Raw genomic sequence first — 22,657 nt, 5'->3', positions numbered from 1 at the left:
TTAAAACAGAAATTTAGAAAAAAATCCTGTAACTTTAAAGATTTTGTGCACTTGCAAAACTAATATGAAATGTAGAGGAAATGTCACCATACTAAACTACATGTTTGGTATAAGTAAACATGTCCAGGTTTGGGTTACTTTATTTGTTCCCTTTAGATTTGGTCTGCAGCCATCCATCCTCACATATGCACTCCCAAAACCAAAAAAACAAAAATAATCATAATTCTGAGCATCATGTAACTCACAAAGTAACAGCTATAATTTTATAATTTGTGTGTTTCAGGTGTTGTTCTGAGGTTCTTAAATCTTGCCCTGAAAAATGTCAGTTAAAGAAAACTGAGCTATAGCTAAATATTTTCTAACTAAACTGAAATGGGCAAAACAGCTTTAAGTGGAAACTCATAGAAACGTCTGACTTGAAAACAAAACTAATCAAAAATACAAGACTGTCATAACTTTGCTTAGCTATGTACTGATATTTCTTGAGCTGGTTGTTTTCTCTGCTTGTGATTGAAACCTGAGAAGCACTGTTTATGTTGGCCTGCTGTGAAAATAATGATAATGATGATATTACAAAATAACAACTGAGCCCTCAATCAAAAAGAATGCAGACCTCTGCAAACACACTAACGTAACTTTTTGGCACTGATGCAGAACTATTCAATTAAATCTCATAATGTACACACACCGAGCCATCCTCAGAGGTGTGTTTCTTCCTGTGACCAAGCCTCAACCACACTCTGCCAATCTCCCTTCCTCTTTCTCCCAGAGGTGTTTGCATAGGGAAATGGTCCGTGAAATGGGTTTGATGGAATCAAACTCTGTATTAAGACAAATACATATTTCACAGCAATTGATGGACTGATTGATGGGGCTCCGTCTTCATTTCCTCAGAGAAGATCTTTATCAGAAACGGTAATATGAAGGATCATGGCTCGGCTTGTTTCGGAGGGGAGAGTTGTTCACTTGTCGTGTTATGACTTTGAATGATTCTTGCTAGAAGTGTCTGTAGGTGTATTTATGTGCTTCCCGAGCACCTTTTCTCTTTACCATGACCACAAGGGGGCACTAAACTGCCACATGTTGTGCATTGGGTCCTCGCTGAAAACTTATTCCCTGTTCTCTCTGCTGTTGACGGCAACCAACGCATGGAAAACTCACTGAAGGATGACCAGAAATGCTGCAGCAACAGCATCCTGGACCCACAGCCAGTTGACGTGGTGGCAAGCTCGCACAGGAGAGGACGGGGTGGAATGTGGTTCACATTTGTTTTTATCAATGCAACTGTTGTTTTAGCATAACAAGTCTGGCTCACAAACCCCCCTCTGACCCACCCCAGCAAGCCCACTCGCACCACCTTTCATTAACTTCAAAATCCAAATCCATCCAACTGGACCAGCGATGGCAACTTGCTGCCGATGCTGGCGGTCACACCCCTCTGCACAGCCATAATGGGCCGTGGCACAATCGGGGGCCACGTAACCGACAGCATTCCAGGTCCTTCCAAGAGGCCAGTTGCCTGCAGGTTACCAGCAACACCGCCTGTCCCTGTTTGTCTGCTCTTTCTAAAAGGAAAGAATGTTTTCCCCCACAACATGGCTGTGTGGGGATTAAGGCCCATTCTGAGTGGCCCCGGGTCGTGCAGCAGATGTTAGCCAGGATAGCACTCGTTGCCGTGCCGACAGTGAGCCGGCGGGATCGTCCCACCCAGACGACGTTAAGCCTATGGGCATGCATGGGAGAGAAGGGGGTGAAGGGAAGGTTCTGTCACACATTATAGAGAATAGCGTTGGGAAACTTGTTTCCACAGTTCCACAGATTCATCTGCACTGTTTCGCATACAGTGTAGAAAAATGTTGGCGCTCCTCAAAGAGCTTTTGATCTTCCCCTGAAGGAAAATCACCAGTAAAGCGAAAAAATAATTGTTTATTCTGTTAAATAATTATTTTAAATGGGACTGTGTCAGTCTGGTTTTAAGTTGATTGGACAGCCAATGACTAATTTCACTTTCCACCAATCACAGTTATGACTTCACCTGTAAAGCAAACTGGCTGAAGCAAATCTTTAGTAGGTTTTTATATACCACAGGAAGTCCATGACATCGGATGACTTCAAATGATGAAAGGTAAAATTACTGGTAGTGACACAAAGTGGGTGGTTCTGGAGTTAAACTGCGTGTGACTACGGGTGAATTAACAGCTGGCTACAGGAAGTGGGCAACACCCAAGATAAACCTTCTCAAATTTTAAGCAAGAGACTGAAACGACTATCAACGAGATCGAAGTATACCACTGATTAACACATGACTTTAAATACATTAGGTCACCTAGAAGTGGATGACCTAAGTGGGTGGGTCCAGAGTTAAACTTTTGTCAATTTTGACCCAAGCGATTAAAGCAGTGACCAATGAAAATACTAGATACTGTTAATAGTATTATTTTTAATAGTGTTACAAGGACAATAAAAGTGAAATGTCTACTAGCAACCAACTGTCAGCTGCAAAGCAATGCACATCACATTGCTTTTACTGGTGGAGTTTTAGATGACTGGTGGTTCAACTGGTCATTTCAGGCACGGATTACTTGGGTAACCTTCTCGTTGTATGTATTTATGTCATTTATCTCACCCCATCATGCCAGTGAATTTTATCCCATTGGTAGATGCTTCGGTCACTAGGATCAAAGTAGACTAAGAATAGATGCATGCAGAGTATAAAATGTATATGTATGTATGTATAATGAAAGAAGACAATTTTCTAAATTAACAGCTGTGCTTGTTACTGTAATTCTTATCAAAGCTATGGATAAAATGCCAACAAGTCATTTTATCAAAATACCTGTTTAAAGCACATAAGCAACAGGACGAGTGATGTTTTTACCTGCTTGCATCCTCCACAGCACAACTAAATCAAGAAAAAGCTCAGATGAAAGCTGTCTTAATGTAGACAGGCCGTGGGCAAGATACTGAATCCCAAGTTGCTCTCCCATGCATTCGTTGGAGTATGAATGTATGTGAATGCTACACAGAAAGCACTTTATCGTAGAAAAAAGTGCTTGTATGAATGGGTGAATGAGGCAAGTTGCATAAAGTGCTTTGAGTGCTCAATTAGAGGAGAAGTAGTAGAAGAAGTAGTAGTATGGTATTATAATTATTTTACCAATCATGGGTATGTGTATAGCCTTCCTTGAGCCTGGCACGCATAAAGCTGAAAAGTTGTGGATGACAAGGTTTGTGTTTTGGATGCTTTTGAGTGACATGAAGAGAAACCTGAACAATAATTTAGCTGCTTAGTAAGTGAATATTATATTATAGGTGTCTACCAGGACCATGATGGCAAATACTTAAATTGTACTTATGCAAATAATAATGGCCCTGCAATTAAAATTCCAACTTGTTAAAGACTTTTAAAGAAGTTGAGACTTAAGGCTTTTGCTAGTGTTCTTTTTAACTCATCCACATAATGTTTTAATGAGCAATTAGTAAATGTACAGATGGCATTATAGGTAATGGAAACATGAAGTTTTCTTTTAGTGTTTTTTTTTAAAGGATGAAAAATTGGTTGACAGTCAGCTGTAGCTATTCAACTAAATGTGGTAAACTTTGAATTGTAGGTGTGTCAAAGTTTGTATAGCTGTTTGATGTGAAAGATGAGCTGTTTTCTTTAAGTCAGACAGGGATAACTGCAGGGTGAATGTGTTTAACATGGGGCCCTGTGCAGCCCCCTGTGCTACTCTTAACTGTCAGGCTCAATGGAAACAGGATACAGAGTCTGACAAGACATGACTTGACCCAACGATGTACAACAGAAATGAGTGCTGTAAAATTTCCCTTTATATAAAAGCTCCCAGGCCTCAGGTAGAGGACCTGAGCTTGAAGTATAACTGAACCTGTAAGACTGCATGTGTGTGTCAAAGTGAAGTAAAGATGGGTCATGAGTCTAAAAGAACACAACACTGAAGTGAGTGTGTGTGCGTACGCACGCGTGTGTGCGTGTGTGTGTCATGGGGTGCAAGCCATGCCATTCAGTCCCATAATGACTGTACTCTTGGAGGAGTGTTGGGCAGGACAGTGCTGTTTTTACGCACGGCTGGATGCTTGGGCTCTCAGACAGATGGAGAATAGCCAAATGTGTGTGTGTGTGTACGTGTGTGCGTACGTGTGTGTGCACTGTTGTCTTATTTTGTACTCTGATTTTAAACCTCAGCACCAGTTTCACTGACCTCTTTACTGCAGGAAGCAAATTATCAGACTCTGTGCTGATGGAAAGCTGAAAATGCGTCAGAAAATTGTAGCGATACAAAGGCCAAACTTTACCTGGGGTTTCTTGTTTATTATACCAACCCTTTGTAACCAAGGTAATGGCTTTTATGCGTATGCATAAATGCATGCAGTTTTTGGAGATTTTAACATTTTGTCTAGCAGATAATGGTGAACAGGTATAGAAAGAAATTAAGAAACTGGTTTCCACTTAGGGCTGCTCGATTATGGTCTAAATAATCCTTACTGAGTCTTGGTCTTTATTGCCATGAGATACATGTATGTTGTTTTTTTTATTGTGGTAACTTTAAAAACAATTTTAAACACAGTGCTCTTGTTGAAATCTTTCCTCGCCAGGCTCATTAAAACTAGTGCTTTCAAAGCTTTGGCTTTTCTTGGCTCAAGCTGAACTATTAAAAGTGCCAGATAGTGAGTTTGGCTTTTTACAATCTGAGTAATAATTGATAGACGCCATAATTGTAATTGAATAAAAATGTCAATTAACTGCATTGCCTTATTTCACATTGCTTTACAATAGCCAGCAATGGCTTGGCTATCGGTCCAGTTTTTGCTCTCTTATTGCCACTGAATGTTGAAAACTTTGTCAGAGAAATAAATTCATATCAAAAACATTATACTGCTTGACAGGGATGGGCACTTTCACCAGAGATGCTTGTGTGGAAATGATCCAAAGATAGCACCCCACCCCTAACTGCTGGGAAGTGACTGCAGATAGCTGGCAGACCTTAGCGTTACCTGCTGAAGTTTTCACTTTGTCTCATTTCTGTTGACAGCTATAGTCTGCTTTGGCTTTGCATGTTTCTTATGTTTGTACAGTAGCAACTAATGTTAAAGTTCCATAACACCCAGTAGTTAGCAGTATTTCTCTATTATTTTTGTTTTTCTGACACTAGAGCATTAGATTCTATTGGGCACCTTTAAAGACAAGGCAAACTGTACTATATATAGTCTAAGAATAAAGCTTGCATGGTATTTTAAAAAAATAACCTAGTTACTGTTTATATATTCAGAAATATTTGGTTAAAAAGTTATTCTTTTTTCATTTGTAGTTTTTATGAAATTGTTAAGTTTGATGAGCCACTCAAGTGATATTCCTGTTACCTAAACAACAACAAGAAATCCACTGATGAGGACCTATACTTTTCCTACTACTGTTTCATATTTATATTAGTACTGTGTTGATTTGTTGGCCTTCATGACTTCGGTCCCCATCATACCGCTATAAGATTTTATAGTTAAACTTCACCAGCAATTTGTTTTCCTTTACCAAATACTTTATCAAATTTAAGAATTTAACACCGTTTTTGACTAAATTCCTTCAGAATCTATGAATTGGACAAGCTGAATAAAGTTTGATTATTACAGCTGCTGTCATAGAATTGGCTTTAATCTGTAGATTATGTTCATTGCAGTCTCCACATAGACCCTGCAGTGATGCTCATGACAGACAACTGCCAGCTAAAGAGAAGAAGAGTTGGGAGTCGATGCGAGAAAGGATTTTATTTCCTCTTCTAAGTTGACTGCAGCGGTGGGAGAACAGAGATATGACACCAGTGTCCATCTCTGAGGTCACAGCAAAGAGAACAAACCTCTTGCTCTGAGTGTCATCGACGTCCGACCGCTCTGCGCCATGTCAACCTGTCAGAGAGACAGATGGACAGAGGGAGGCACTGCCTGCTGAGAGGTGTCCAAGGTGTCATGGCCTCGTCTGGGAGGTGACAGACAGCGTGTGTGTGAGTGTGTGACGGCGAAATAAGACCGCTGAGAAGTCTAGGGGACGTTCATTGTGACCTTTCGTTTTGCCTGGGTCTATCTCTCTCAGTGCATCTGACAACAACCTTAAAAGGGCCTGGTCTTCCTGAGACTTTGACAGGTGTGTTTGTGTGTACCTGAGTGTGCACATGTGGTTAAGTACACAACAGGGAAGTTTCAGCTAAGCTTGATGTTTCCTGTATGTGCGCACAGACTCAAAAACAAAGCTAACGCCTTTCTTGGTCTTGAAACTTTGCAAAGGTGCATTATACATCGACCATTCAAATCAGAAACTAGTTTCTCTGTATTGAAATTGGTTTGTGTTTACTGGTATTTAGGTGCTCACACCTGCGTGTGAGAAGAAAAAATAGTTAAGTGGCCAATCACTTTTAATGAGTGGATATACACTTGTTAACGCAAATATCTAGTCAGCCAATTAGATGACGACAAGTCTGTGCATTTAGGCACATGGACGCGGTCTTTTAAAGTTCATGAGCATGAGAATGAAGAAGACAGGTGACTGAAGTGACTTTGAATGGTTGTTGGTGCCAGATGGAAAATGTTATGATGTCGGGAATAATTTCTTGGCAATCTTTAATCTTCACAGCCTACCTGAGTATTATTGCTGACCATGTCCATCCCTTTATGACCACAGGGTACCCAACTTTTTTTTGTTTGTTTTTTAACATGATCATAAGTTAACTAGTCCCCAAAAGCCTCCACAGCCACCCAATCTCTGTAACAACAGAGCACCTTTGGGACATGGTAGACAGGGAGGACTGACATCATAGATGTGCAGCCAACAGATCTGCAGCAGCTGGTGATATTATCATGTCAATATGGAGCAAAATAATTTCTACAGTAGAGTAGCTGTGGCATTCACTGTGAAGTGCACTTTGTACTGGTTACCAGCGTTGCTGTCGGCTTTATGTTAATACTTAAGCACTTAATATTTAAGCAAGAATGATCTTCTGTGTCCTCATTATGAGAGGGATTTGCATCTATGTGCAGGAGTGTACTTTTTATTATTAACTGATAATTTTGGGCAGGTAATTTGCTTCATAAATGAATGAAAAAGTAAGACAATTTTTCATATTTGAGCCATATGTTTTAGAGTGTGTGTGTGTGTGTGTGTGTGTGTGTGTGTGTGTTTGCTGTTTATGGTCAGAAGGTGAGGGGCAAACAACAGGGCATCAGACAGCTTTAAAAGAAGAAAATCCAACAACATAAACAAAACCACGGTCAGTGTGACACGCGTCACCTTCGCTGTGACAGGGGACAGACACCAGAGAGGCTCCTAGTCCCCGAGAATCTCTTTGAAGTCGGGCGATTGTGCCGCTGGTTTGGAAGTATTGCCTTTCCTGGCCTTAGGAGTTGCTTTACGGCAGAACATTCAGCTTTTAGTGAAACACTTGCCTGGATTAGAACTATTAGCTGAACAGGAATGAAAGACGACCACCATCAAGTTTTTTTAATCCTGGCTAAATGTAGAAATCTTTGCTTGTTCAAACATTTTATTGGCTTCAAGGTGGAGGTCTCACTCTCTTTTGCTGGGAGACCACATTTTCTGCCCAATCAGTTACACATTTTCCACCAAACATCTCTTTCTCTCTGTCTCTCATCACCACTTTTAGTCATTACTGGTACTTGTTTGTGTTTCTGCTCCAGGCGTTGGGTAAATACCTCTGCTGGAAAAAAGGTTTTCCCCTCACTTCCCACCTTCCTCCCTCCATTACCTCCTCTAATGATGTTTACGCGTGTGCTTAGAAGAGCCTCCACACATCTTTCCGTCTCCCCATTCTTGTCCTTTCCCTCCTTTTCTTGTACATAGACACAAAAGCACAGGCACACAGAGAGTCCGAAAGATTGTGTAAAGAATTAGTCTGTAATTTGTTTTGTTTATATTATTTAACAGTCTCTCAATCTTATGTAAATCGTAACAAAACAGAAAAGGGAGGTTGAAATGTAAATCAAAAAACAAATATATTCAAATGCCTATAAAAACAGATGTGCACATGAGGAAACGGGATGAAGACAAGAAAAAAAAAACACGTCCTATGTGTCCTCTTTGCTTCGAAATTAGAAATGCATACCTTGTGAAATAATTGCGTAGTGGCCACCTATGTAAAAGTCATTGTAACATATCTTTTAATTTTTAATTTAAATTTTTTTTTAAAAGGAATCTATAGTTGGCAGATTAGGGCCTCCACAAACACAAATGTAAATGTTATGAGTTGTAGATCTCATAAGACTCCTAAGTGGCTGATATAACTTCCTAACATAACTTCCTAAAAACAGTTTTCATCACTCAGATTTTTCTCCTGTGGTTGTATTTTATCTGGCTATTCTCAAGTGTTGATACGGAGAGGTTCAAAGCCCTTAAAGAAGGTAAAATTCTTTAATGCCACGGATGACAGTTGGATGATGCGAATCATGCTCGCCCAAAAAGCCTGTTATGAAAGCAAAAATCTTTAATAACAGGCCAGACAAGAAATATCAGCCATACTGCTCATCATTTGAGGCTCTGTTTGTACATGGTAAGCCTCATTTATAGTTCCTAACACAAAGTGAGTTAACAGTATTTTTCCCTTTTTTTCCACTGACTAATATACTTGAATTTAAAAAAAAGTTCATTTTTTTTGTTGATTTGTGTGCGTCTCCACTTTGTTTCCCTCTGAACTTTTCAACTCCTCACCTCCTCACGCCCTCCAAACCTGAACTAGTGCTTCAAGCGATCACCTGGTTTCTTCTGCACACAACATTAGACATACGCTTCTAGACACAAGCTCTCTTGACAGTGTCATTGCCCAGAGGTCATGTAATGATTCATTTTCCCACTGAATGTCATGTCCTCCAAAAAACAGACACATATTCGGATTCATGCAAAGCTACTGTACCTGCCGCCTGTTTTGAATAGTATTACCTTTGCATCATTTTGTTCCAGCTGTCCATCACTTCTATTCTTCTTCTGCTGACAGTTCAATGGGCTCCTGTGGGACTCTGTATAAAAGGTTTTCAGCCTGCTGCCTGGCGCCACTTTGCCCACTCTCTGCTCTTCTCCGTCAAACCGCCTTACTTGTAATGGGACAGTTGAGAATATACACTGTACTTATGGTTGTGTGTGCATGGTTAAGTACATACATTGCCACAAGGCTTCACACCCTTCACTTTGTCCCCTCTTTATCTCCCCTCAGTGGGTGGAGTTCTGTAATGCCTTAGGTCTTTAATGAAACCACAGAACTAGAGTGTTTGAAAGACTGGTAGGACAGATATGCTGACAAGAATATGACTAGAGCCCTGAGGCCCAATAGTAACAACTAGAGGCTGTAATATTTATTACGCCACCATATAAGTTATAAAAGATGGATGTAGCCACCATGAAGTTATCAGTTGGTTAGTAAAGTGTTTTATGACTATTCAGAAGTGGGGATCTGAGGTTTTTAAGGTGGCAGTAATTAAACCTTAACTATGGAACCTGGTTTCATAGTTAAGTGTTTTACTTAACTGAACTGAAATAAAAAGGTAGGTAAGAAATTGGTCTACAATTAGCTATGAAACCAGGTCTAAGTTCAGATTTGGTAGACAGACACTGTCTCTACTTTTAAGATTAGGCTTAAAGCTTACTTTTCTGATAAAGGTTATAGTTAGGGCAGGATCAGGTGACTCTGAACCCTCTCTGGATTATGCTTGGATTGGTTTATCTGCTGTGTGGCTTCCCATGATGCACCGAGCATTTCTTCTTCAGTCACCTTTTTCACTCACTATCTGTTTACATACCACTCTGCTTTTAATTATTACTTATTATTAATCTCTCTTTCTTCCATAGTCAGTTTTTTGTCCTTTCTCTCTTTGCTCTCCTCTCTTTCCTCTCACCCATAACTAGTCAGCCCACTGTCACCAAGTGCATGCTCATGGAGTAATAAATATTATGCCTGTTTTTAGACTGTATAGACTGTCAACCTGTCCAGGGTGTACCTCTCCTTTCGCCCTTTGACAGCAGGGATAGGCTTGGTTGGGACATTTCATAAAAGTTTGCACAAGTCTCGTCCGTCATCTTATCTCCGTCCCTTCTGTATATGGACATGTAATAGTGTGTACATTCAAGCTCTTTGACTGCTTGCATTCGTTGTTTTGTGGTCATTGTTATCAATATTATATAAACACATTGGTTTCAAATTCTGCCCTCCTTCCTTTGCTCTGGTACAACACTGAGAGCTTGAGGACTTGCACCTCAAGGGTATGGTGAAGATAAGAGCTCATGTGAGTCTTTGTGCATGCTTTCATATGTATGTAAATGTGTCCATGTGTACATTTCCTTAGGAATCAAAAGATAGGAGAATATGCGCCAACTATAATATATATCCCTTTCCATGCATACGCATGTTCTGGAGTGCTGTGCGAGTTCACATATCAGAAATTTGAGAGATTGGAGTGTACACAACGCAGGACTGATCTGAGTGCCTGAGTGTGTCCGCTGAATACATGAGTGCGTGTGTCGATGCAGTCAGTGACTGAGACTTGACAGAAACTCTGACCTTAGGTTTGAAAATACTGTATTTACACACTGCTACCCCAACTATCTTTCTCTGGGTGTGTACCTTTTGGTCTGTCTTTGTATGTTCTTCATGTTTGCCAAGTTTCTCTCCAAGAGCCTAAACAAAACAAGCCAGCAGCTGAGAGCGTATGTAGGAGATAAAACTTGTGGGGAAAAAAAGTCATAAAATTTGAAACACTGTCCTTTGAGAGAGACGAGACAAAGAATGAGGTGAGTAGAAATTGCCAGGAAGAGAGTGAACGCTTGAAGACAGGGTCAGAAAGCTTAATGCATTTCTAATAGGAGGTACCTCAGAAAAACTAGACTAGAAAGTGTGGGGGGGAAAAAAAGATAAAAAGGCAAGGGACAAGTAGGTAGAGGGATGATAAGTGAAGGTACATGAGGAAAAGAGGAGGGGAAAAAGTGACAGACAAATTCGCACAGAGCCAGGTAGGTGAGAAGGGAATTGCGGTATGTGTGTGATGTTTAGTGAAGGTTTGTGTGTGTGTGTGTGTGTTGTAGGGCGACGGAATGAGGCAAGGCAGTGATGGCCTTGTGTCAGTCACCCCATGGCAGCTCTTTAACCCTGTAATTTATCACATCACTCTTCTTGCAATGATGGGGCCAGTGCACTGGGTGACAGAAATGCCTCTGGCATTTTCATCTGACTGTTAGAAAGAAGCTTGGGGGAGAAGAAAACAAGAGTACACACCTGTAGGAGAGGATTCTTTTTATGTTATGCCACAAAACGAAGGCAGGCTTACAGACTGAGTCTCATTCTGATTGCAGTGGCTTGAGATCTGGACCACAACCTTAATAGACCCTGGATTTATTGCAAAATTTTTACTCATCTCTTGTGAATATAGACAGTCTAGAAATAGACATGGCTACTGAAGTCCTGTTATGAAACCTTGAGCCTTTTTTGTAACATTTTTGTGTTGTGAAACCAGATTTAATGAGCAAGCAGTGGCTCAAACTGTGAATCTGGATGCTCATACATTGGTTAATCCTTCTTCCTGGCTCTTAACACTTACCATAATTTACAAAATGAGCTTCACATTTTATTTAACATCACACTAGCAATTAAACCCCTAAGGTTGTCAGGAACCTTTACTGAGGTCACAAGGGAGCAAAGGAGGTGAGGGTTGTTGCCATGAACTTCTGTACAACGTGAAGGCTGGTTGCAACCACCAAGGTTCACCTCCAGTGGCCATTAAAAAGAATGCAGCTTTAAAGCAACGAAGGTTAGTGAGGTTATGTAGTTGTAAACAAGAAGTTAAGAAAATTGCCCCACAAAAAAATTTGAGATTTTCCATATGCATGGAGTTTAATATGTGTTTTTTGTTTGTTGGATGTTTGGTGTCATCCAAAGAAATGTGTTTTCCTCCAAAAGTATACCAGGATTACAATAAAAAAATGTTAATGTTTCATTTAAGAATAGTTTCATTTCCCCAGGTGTAGGATACAGTCTTGTTAATCAAATGTTCAAAAATAACAACAACAGTCTATAAGTAAGGTAACACACACACTCATTGATTTAAGTATAATGTACAATTTGATCCAGAAAATCTATAATATCTGCTAAAGTGCTCAAAACCACCTTTTAGGTCGCTGCTACTAGTGTTCCAGGACTTAATTTTGCCATTACATACAAACAGACTCACAAGGTTAAAACACTCTCAGCCATGCCGATGTGTCTGTCACAGACACATGCACACATATCGAAGTACACACTTACAAAGACACTTTCGGTCTCTCTGTCTTTCACACACACATAACTGCTCATACACTCAGTAACCACCCAGAGGGGACAGTGAAAGGAGAGTAGAGAAGAGATGCAGAGAGCAGGCAAGGTCGTAGTTCCTGTGGACTGTCTTTGAAAGGGGAGTCGTATGTTTTCCCTCCCCACCCTTTGATGTTAAAGCAGTCTCTTTACTAGTGTAAAGACGGGGTACAATAACCTAGACCCCCTCCAACCCCTCACCTAGCTCCTCTGTACACCCCCACAAAGCTCTGCAGGGGGACAGGTAACCCACAGCAACCCCAGCCAGAAACCAGAATGTGTGTGGCAGCTGTCCAGGACCTGTGCAGTACTGTGTGTGTGTGTGCACTTGTTTGTTCAGTATGTGTGTCTATGTACTATATGTATGCAAATGCTGAACTCTTTAGGTATACCAGTCACTGTAACAAACAAACAATCATGCAGATTAATGCATTGATTTAGCATTTGATATTTAAAAAGCACAAATGGTTCTGTTTAATAATTTTTCAATATTTTTTCCTCAAATTATGCCATCATGAAACAAAACTTCAAATGATTTTCTAACATAGATGAATTAAGCAAAGCACTACACTTTAAATAACTAAATTAAAATATGATGCGCATAGTAAACATTTATACGAAACTCAGTCATTGACTTGTTTTAACTTTAATAATAAACAAAAGCAAATAGACTGCTTTTTTTAATCATTATTTCACATTTGGTTTGAGAGAAGAGCTTTCAGGAGAGAAGCATAGGTTATCTTCTTTACTTTTAAATATGAAAATGTGTGCAGACAATAATCAACCTTACCTTGATCTGGATCGTGCTCTAGATACAAACCAGCACGTGATGACGTGAAAGGCTTGACTGGTGTGTCGGCAAGCCTCTCGCTATACTGGCGTGTCATCAGTATAGTATGCATGTAAACCCCAGTTTGGGTTTACATGCATACTATACCAGCGGTCCCCAACCTTTTTTGCACCACGGACTGGTTTAATGTCAAACAGTATTTTCATGGACTGGCCTTTAAGGTGTCGCAGATAAATACAACAAAATAAAATGATACAACCAAGACAAAAACTGTGGTGTTTTGTAAATATAATAATAAACGCAAATTCACTGTGTAATTGTGTAACTTTATTAGCAACATTGAGAGTAACATCCTCCTCTCGAGCCTAAACTCTCCCGGCCCGGGACCAAACGACTCACGGACCGGTACTGGTCCATAGCCCGGGGGCTGGCGACCGCTGTACTATACTGCTTTGAGTGATATCCTTAATATTCTTAATATGATGTCAGCTCAGCATTTAGAGCTATTACAGCTTCAAACATTCTGGGAAGGCTTTCCAGAAGGTTTTGGAATGTGTTTATGGGAATTTTTGATCATTCTTTCTGAACCACATTTGTGAGGTAAGACACTGATGTTGGATGAGAAGGCACAAAGTTGGGGGCAAGAAATTGTCCAAAATGTCTTGGTATGCTGAAACCTTAAGATTTTATTTCACTAGACCTAAGGGACTGAGCCTAACTTGTAAAAAATAAAAATAAAAAAATCACACAGTAGTTCTTGAGCTAATCTGAACGTCACATGAAGTTTGGAGGTCTGTAGTGATTGACTCTGCAGAAAGTTGGAGACCCCTGCATACTATGTGCCTCACCATCCTCTGACCCACTCTGTGATTTTACGAGGCCTGCCACGTCATGGCTGAGTTGCTGTCGTTCCCAATCACTTATACTTCTACTTCAGTCGACTTTAGATTATTTAGTAGTGAGGAAATTTCATGACTGTACTTGTTGCACAGGTGGGATCCTGTCACCACACTGGAATTCACTGAACTCCTAAGAACGACCCATTCTTTCACAAATGTTTGTAGAAGCAGTCTGCATGCCTATGTGCTTGATTTTATACACCTATGGCCAAAGAAGTGATTTGAACACCTGAATTTAGTATTTGGATGAGTGAGTGAATACTTTTGGCAATGTAGTATATGTCTCCTCACATACCTAGTGTGAACGATCTCACCCTCAGTTGCTTTATCCTGCCCAACTGCTCAGATACATATATGACCACAGGGCTAATTTTTGTCCAGTACAAACTCCCCTATTTGTGCTCTCATTTTCTGTATCCCCATCAGTCTCCGTGTTTCCTCTATTTGCAGAGACCCAGACATCTCCTCAGAACAGAACCTTTAGGCCAGCCAGACTGGCAATAAGAGAGTGAAAGCTGTCTGAAATTAGGTTTTCAGTCCAAAAGAGCTGACTTCCTCTTAAAAAAAAAAAAAAAAATAAACTGGTTAGGAGAGGATGAAAGAATCCTCTTATGTCAGTAAACTCGTTTCACCATCACCACTGTGCCATGCTAGCCCTGTGTTATCTACGTGTATTTTTGTTGGAACTTGTAGTTTTGGGAGTTGAGTGGCAAAATGGGATTTTTTTTTTTCTCCCCACACCAAGAGGAGCAAGAGGGCAAAGATAAGAGAGAGTCCCCTCTCAGCATTAACTACAGAAAATAAGAGAGAGGGAAAGGCGGAGAGCATTAACTGCACAGATAGAGGAGTTAATGGCTAACACAGCAATACTGTGAAACATACAAACTATACAGAGGTCCTGTCCTGTGAGGAGCAAAAACATTCATCTGTGGGCTAATCTGAGTTCATCCCTGGTTGGATTTTAGTCTCATAGATTGGGGCAGTAGTATATGTAATCAAATCTCTGCTAGGCTTATTAATAAGTGCATATTTAACTCTCCTCAATTTTATTTTATTTACTTAACATCAGTTCACAACAACAGTCACTTCAAGGTGCTTCATATCTTATGTAAAAACCCTACAATATGACATGTAAAGCAGGATTTTGTCCAGGCTCAAAATGGAATTTTTGTGAGCACAAATGTTCACACATAAGCACATTTGGTCTGCATATATTTAAAGCAATGAGTCTGTGTTACCTTACTTAACAGAGGTCCATGCATATTCCTTTTATTCTTGGCAATTTGATTAAAAATGTATTTTATGCTTGAGTAAATTAAACCCCCACTCAAACAGAGCTGGTGGAGAAATATTTTTATTGCAGTTCTGGTAATTTTCCTTTGCAGGAGAAAACCAAAGCCTCACTGTCTAGATAAATATTAGTCCTCATTTCAGCTGAGTGCATTTATATCATTTATGTTTCCATTAGTTTAGTCTTTGCTTTGCTCTCAGCCCGACTATGTGCATCTCCGCTCCTTAAGTTTAGGACAGTACGCAGCGTTACAAGAAGCAGAATGAGCATGAGAGTGAACAATCAATAGCGAGTAACTAACAGGGAAAGCTTTTCATTTGTGCTTTACAGACATTTCAACTCGCTTGATGGCAACAACTAATAACTGCGACCCTCAGAACAGTAGTGATAGCACTTGTGATTTTATTATTCCACTGAGAAATGTTTTAATTATTCCAGAAACATCACAGCAGTTTGATTATTGTTTATACAGTCTGACTAAAAACCAGTCAACAACACATGACAACAGTAGTACAGGGGGAAACCAAACAAAGGGCATGAGAAGACAGCCACAGCTCAACCCTTTAAGGAAGCAATGGAAACTGCCTGGAGAATAAAGTGTGTAATAAAGAAGGAAAGCAGAGGCTGTGAATCTGGAATGTTGTCTGCTTGGTCTGAGCTGTCAGCCCCAAAGTGTTCGTCCATCACTACACAACAGTGATGTGTGAATGAATGCGCAAGCATCACCGCTTGTGAACTTGTTTCGGTGTCAGTCTGAGTTCATGCACATGTCTGTCAGTTACAGTTATTCCATCTTACCAGTAATTCAGGTGTAGCAGGAAGGTTTGCCTCCAGAAGAGTTTTGTCTTGCACGCAGGTATTTGTCATGTGTTTTTTAAATAACTCCTTGCCATTACTCCTACTCCTGATAATCGACTACTAGCACTCATACCACTAATACAGACATAATAGGAAAATCTGAAAGCTACATTTTCTATTTTTAAATGTTAATCAGGCTGCAGTGCTGTGCCATCCTCTGATTATATGTTGATCTGATAATATTTTTGTGTGACACCACTGAAAGTTTTTTTTCTCTCTACTTTTGTCTTGGCATACTGTATTATCTGAATTAAACTTCACAAGCACATTGCAAGCCTACCAGGGCCCCACTGGGCCTGTGTGCCAGGATGCACTTATGCCACAGCCATCCGTCCATATGTCCACAATTAATAAGAATCACTACTCCTCCTTTAGCATTTTTCAGAATTAAAGTGCACATAGATCTCCTAATGAGTCTTTACATGTGTTCAAGGTCAAGCTTACAGGCACTTTTCTAGTTTCACAAGAATTGCAGCACCTCCTAGAGTATTGTACAGATTTTAGTGGAATTTGGTCACATTGATCACGTAATTAGTTTTCACTTAAACTGAGTTTAAGATGACATTTGTTTTTTCTGAGCAATAACCTGTGGTTTGTGAGTTATCGTGAGAAGGGTGAGGTACTGCATCACTGACGTTGTGGTTAGTCAGTGCAGGTATTTGTTAATGCATCTTATTCGCTGTTCCACTAATTAATGTGGGCTAAATCATTCATTGCTTCATCTAGATGTAGTGCTAGATTGCTGGTATAACTGTGCTACTTTCTCTTCATGCTTTAATTGAAAAATAAACTCCTGTATCTCTTTTCTCCTATATGCATATTCTACCACCACTCTGCTTCATGTTCTTCCCTCTTTTTTGTTTCACTATCAGTAATAAAAACTTTGAAAAACAAAAGGACACCACCTCATCTCTGGTTGTCATTAAAGTGTATGCATCTGTATTTGTAGGCCTGTGTCCCTACATGCAATGCTTCGCTTGACCCTTTGACATAAATGGCCCTGTCTATTATGTCTCCTCATCAAGATATTTATCTGTGGTCATGTTTGGTCTGCCCCTTCTTCGTCTTTCATTTATTCTTTCTCTCACTCGTCCCTCTCCGCAGACTTGTGTTACCCACCTCTGTCAGATGGCGTTCTGCCTGGCTGAGCTGCACTTGTGGTCCACCAAGGGCTCACTTCAAGTTAAAGGTACAACTTATCAACATGTTCAATCTCCCTCCCCTCTCTCCTGGTTTCCCTCCTTGCCTCTTTCTCCCTCTGCCTTGTTCTGGCTCTTTCTGTCATCACTCACTTTGTTGATGCACCTTCTAAGTACTTAGATCTACTTCTGCAATCTGACCTTCACTTCATTTCTCAATGTGTCTGTTTGCACTTTCTCCTGATTTCAGTGTTTATTGCATTATACCTTAAATTCTTTATATTGTTTTTACCTTTTTTGAACACAAGCAGTTTAAGAAACCAGGAAGACATCCATGTGTTGGCCAAGGATTCCACATTTGTTGATAAGGAAAAATTGAATATCTAATCCACTTTCTATCCTCACTTCTTCCCATTTTGCTAAAATGCCTTTCCCTCTACAAGGTCACTAGTTTAAAATTACAAATAAATGAAACAAAAGCTAACTAAAAAGAGTCATCTGGCTTTGAGAAGCTTTTTCCAAACAGTGCTGTACAAGACCTGAAAACTACCTGCACAACATCATCATCTACATGTGTGCATTGAGAAACTGCCTTGTTGGGCCAAGTGTGGTCTAAGTTTTACTTTTCTGGTAGTTTTTGTGAGGTGCCCTACTCTTCACCTATCAGTCCATCTCGTTTCTCCATTTTCTTGTTTTCTCTTCCCTTCCTTTCTGTCTTGTCTTTCACAGTCTGCTGAGCTTCAGGCGAAGATAGTGTCTCTCTGAGGCTCTGTGTGTGTGTGTGTGTGTGTGTGTGTGTGTGTGTGTGTGTGTGTGTGTGTCTGTGTATGGGTGTGTGTGTGTGTATCGGCCTATGTGTACACACAGAGGTAAGGGAGGGTGTTTATCATAGGTGACAGTGACATATCCTTATTTGTTTGTTATTTTTTTCTCCCCGCTGTGTGTGTTTTCTGCTATCTGAGAAAAACGTGGATAGATCCATCTGAGGGAAGAGACCTGGTCGCTGAGGTGTGACGCTCCCTATCACCACCTTTCTTACATCATATACGCCTACCTCAGAAACAAAAGTATAGAACTTAGAAGAGCAGTACAGTGCTAGGAAATGCTGTGTGTGTGTGTGTGTGTGTGTGTGTGTGTGTGTGTGTGTGTGTGTTCTGCATGTGCTAATCACATTTTTAATAACCGCTGACAGCATTGCACAGCTCGACTCCTGTTGCACAGAGGGATCTCAACAGAAGTCAACAGATTTTACATGAAGATGCCGATTTGATCTAGAGACTGCCAAATGAGGACATCAACCCAGAATTAATTGGGGTTTGTGTCCTTATGTGGAAAAACCGAGATTTTTGCATAACAAAAAACCCCCGTATGAAACCTTTTAATTCCTAATTGTAGACAAAAAAAGGAAGCAAGCTTACAATCTTTCTGTTACTTGTGCTTCATTGCTGCTTGGGAACCAAAAGGCCTGATTTTGATTTCCGTGTGTCCGCAATTATTCATGTGTTGGTGAATCAAGTGGTGCTAATCACCAAGTCGTCATGTCCTGATGGTTTTTTACGAGGTGTCAGCGGGTTGAAACCTCGGGTTGGAAGAAATAGAACGAAATGGAAAAAAATAGAAAGTGTTTTTCCATTTCAGTTTTGGTTTTTCAGGGGCAGAAATGTTTGTCTCTGTAGTTTTTTCACTTCTTTGTACATTCCCTCACATCAATTCCAGTAGTTTTAGCAGTCTCCCTCCAGGAATTTGCTGACTTTTGCAAGTCCTTGTTTTGATGCTATGATTATTATTCTTTATACTGAGGCAATGATTGTTGTTCTGTCACTGATAAATTAAACAGCTGTGGCGAAAAACTGCTGAACAGGCAAATCATAATAGTTGTAGCCTGCATAGACCCGTCATGTAGTTACTTTTCTCTGGAGGTGGACATCAAATTACGACATAGATTATAGTGTAGATTTTCCACTAAGCATTAATCAGATCTGTTTGCCTAAAATGACCATATGGAGAAGGATATTTGCTCTCTTTGATGTCATACAGATACAGTACACACCAAGAGCAGAGTAAACCTGTAAGAAACCGAGCACTTCGATTTTGTACGCTAACAACCATTATTTGAAACTTTGCCCACTTATGCAGTATGTGATTAAATTATATGGTTACAGGATGTAATTAAAAGTAAGGTAAAACATGGTGATCGACTTTGAACAACTCGAACTTTAATAATGTGTTCGTCTGGATATGCGACAGGGCTTCAGGTGTCTCTTGGTAAAAAAACCCTTTGCTTGCATCATCTGTGTTAAATCTGTGCTGTAGGTGTGCCAAACCTCTTCCGAAACCCTACGCTGTAACTTGTGCTACTGTGCATGTTGCATAGATGGCGTCTGCAATGACTATGATTGCCACATTTAGTAAGATTTTCTCCTGTGCATTTGTAGCTACTGCGTTTTTTGCTGTAAATGGATAAAATGCGAAAGTATAAATCATGAATTTCCCGTGACACAAATGGATCACAGGTTTTTCTTTCAAAGCACAGATCCTCGTGATTTGAGGACATCTTAGTCATTGTATAATCTAGATTATATTATGTCTGTCAGAAAGCAACCCTAAACTGTTACTTAAGGCTGTGGGTTTTCAGTGAGATGCATTTGCAAGACTGAATCTGTCCTAATTTTTAAAACCAAGTAATTTGTGCATATGTTTCCCATATGGTGTGTGGTGTGTGTGGTATATGCGTTTGTTTGTCTGTCTCTATGCGTTTGTGTGTCTGCCATCAGCTCTCCTGTTGTATTAGTGTGACCTGGCCTCAGGAGCAGCAGCAGAGGCAGCAAGAGTAGTGGAGCGATAAAGAAACGATGTGTTGTGCGAATCCGAAGCTGGCTGCTTATGGTTTTGGGGCCTGCAGGAATAACACTCACAGAAAAAGTCTCAGCTCAGCAGTTTGCGTGCGTATGTGTGTATATCTATCTGTGTGTGTGTGTGTCTGTTTTTATGCTTGTTGCATGCCCCGTGTATGACGGTCATACGTTTCTGTAGCTGTCCACAGACTCTTTATCTGCTTTTTTTAAATGTATATGTTGCATGTGTGTAAATCAGTGTTTGTCCCTTAGGTGGGATGGGTGAAGGCACACTCCTGTCTTTATTAATACCCCTCAGCCCCCCTTCTATATTGGCTCGGACCCCCCCAGCCCACCCTACCACCTCCTTCTCCTCCTCCCTCACAGGGTCTTATCTAAACTGTGGTGCTGGCAGACGGGACAGGCCACTGGCTGATAGCGATTGTTTATCCCACGGTGCGAAATTGCTGATCTGTCTTCTGCTTTTCCCTGACAGCTAGATGTTCATCTCTCTCTCTCTCTTTCTCCCTCTCTTGGCCCACAGATACAGATATTGGCACCTATCAGTACTACGATAAAGGAGAGCCAGGTAAATAGTGTTTATATTGGATGTCTGTTTGTGTTTAAGATAACTTGCATTTGCCTTGTTTTTTTGGGACGTATGTGATTTCCTTATATATAAAGAAGGGCTTTTTGCTGCCTCCTGACACACAGATTATTGGCCCTGTGTATTTTGGTGTCCTACACACATTGACTTGTCCACATAGAGGCTATTAGTATGTAGGATTTACACCCTAAAACCTTATATACACATGCACATACTGCTCACACACGAAAATTATATTAGGCCTCTGTGGTTCTATCTCTTACACTGCCTGTGTTCCTGTTGACCTGGGGTCCTGCCACATAGCGATAGGAAAACTAAGCTGTTGACTTTCTCCTGGATCACATAGCAAGAGGCCCCATGCAGTCCAGCTTCATATTGCCTCAGGCCAGGAGGCTTCCCTTACCATCAGGAAGTGCTCAAATCGCTCTCCCACCGTCTTTGCTGCCTGGGGACGTTCTTCCTTATCCTTCAGGTTTCTCCCCCCTTTTTTCCACATAAGTGTGTGTGTGTGTCGGGGGGGGGGGGGGGGGGGTAGTAAAATCGGTGGACTATTATATTATCACTAACAACCTTGTTTAGCAAACTGCATCCATAAACTATTGGGGAACAGTTAATAGACGACTGAATAGTACCAAGTAAAATGCATTTAATACAAATAAAACACTAGAATTGTACTGAATCTTCTTGGAGAGTCTTTTAAAACATTTAATCAAACAACAAATCATGTTATTTCAAAGGCACCACTGACACTGTTCCATGTCCAGGTGAAGCCAACAAAAGGTTGCTGGTTCGATTCCAGTTGGAGACCTAAATCCCTTTAGGGGTTGTGTCAGGAAGGCCATGCGGTGTAAACCCCTGCCACATCAAACATGTGAAGCTACAGTTTGTGACAAATGAGCTGCCCACGTAGCACTATAAAGTACTGCAGTTACACATGTTTCAATATGTAGAGTACAGTGACACACTTACATGGCTGAACTTTTAACATCACTCAGGCACAACAATAAAACCACTGCCGAAGTCAAAATTCACTATGCTGCTGGGAAATCCAAGGGTTTTTTTGCACCTCGTCATGGCACAGCAGCATTCCCAGCTGGTCCCTGCGCCCCCATTTATTTTAAAAGAAAATGCTCAGGAGCAATCTGACTTACCTTCCAAACTCCCCAGATTTCTATCCAGTTGGGCATCCAAAAGATACGCCAGAACAACCCTGATCTATGGAAGCTCCACGCTGTAACCCACAAGACCCAACAGATCCGCTGCCAGTGTCCCAGTGCCAGACACCACAAGACACCCCCACAGATCCTGGTCCATCCCCTAACAAGTCAAAGCTGTTTCGGTGTCACAAGAAGGACCCACACAATACTACATAGATTATTTTAATGTTTTGGCTGAAAAGTTTTTTCTTTTTGTTTTGTTGTTTTAGCCCAGGAGTATAGCTTATCCTGAGATTTGTCAGATTATAGAAAAGAACTGACATGTTATTAATTCTGTAGGTTTTGCTTCATTTTCAGTGGCAAATATAAGGACTTGTCTTATCTGAACACATTTTAATAATTTCATCTGCTACAATTGGTCAGATGTTTTTGGCAAAAACTACTGTACTTGTTTTAAAACGATTGCTCACATTTGTATGTTTGACTGGTTGGAAGTAATGCAACGACCTGATTGAACTTGAAATGAATATTACTAAATATATAATGAATATTGCTTTATAACCAGACACTTGGGTCTTTATGCATCTAACAAAGGCTAATTGATATTAACCTTAGCATTCATGTGGCTTTTTAAGTTTTAAGTTTGATTTGTTTGGGTGAACCAAAATCTAAAATCTGGGACCATCCTCTTTTACCTTACACACAGTGGTTTGGTTTGGTACATATTTTCGATGA

General features: G+C 40.4%; 1 protein-coding gene across 7 annotated transcripts in view; it reads left to right on the top strand.

Annotated features, from left to right (window-relative positions):
* wdpcp (WD repeat containing planar cell polarity effector) overlaps positions 1 to 22,657 on the top strand; it is an 84,672-nt gene that overhangs the window by 6,932 nt on the left and 55,083 nt on the right. For 5 of the 7 annotated variants that reach the window (XR_002064284.2, XM_005473662.2, XM_019366558.2 and 2 more), the window contains exons 2-4: positions 17,290 to 17,374; positions 20,703 to 20,747; positions 21,112 to 21,237. Coding sequence is in view for 6 of the 7 variants with exons in the window: in XM_005473662.2 (XP_005473719.1) it covers positions 17,314 to 17,374; positions 20,703 to 20,747; positions 21,112 to 21,237 (232 nt within the window). In the remaining variant the exon portion in view is untranslated. Of the gene's footprint in view, positions 1 to 17,289; positions 17,375 to 20,098; positions 20,267 to 20,702; positions 20,748 to 21,111; positions 21,238 to 22,657 lie in introns of all 7 variants that reach the window. The other 2 variants (XM_025897776.1, XM_005473665.4) reach the window with 2 other exon arrangements.

This window comes from Oreochromis niloticus, linkage group LG13 (assembly GCF_001858045.2).
Source record: "Oreochromis niloticus isolate F11D_XX linkage group LG13, O_niloticus_UMD_NMBU, whole genome shotgun sequence".
NCBI lineage: Eukaryota > Metazoa > Chordata > Actinopteri > Cichliformes > Cichlidae > Oreochromis > Oreochromis niloticus.
Note: the sequence above shows the minus strand (reverse complement) of the source record. Positions and strands in the feature narration are given on the sequence as shown.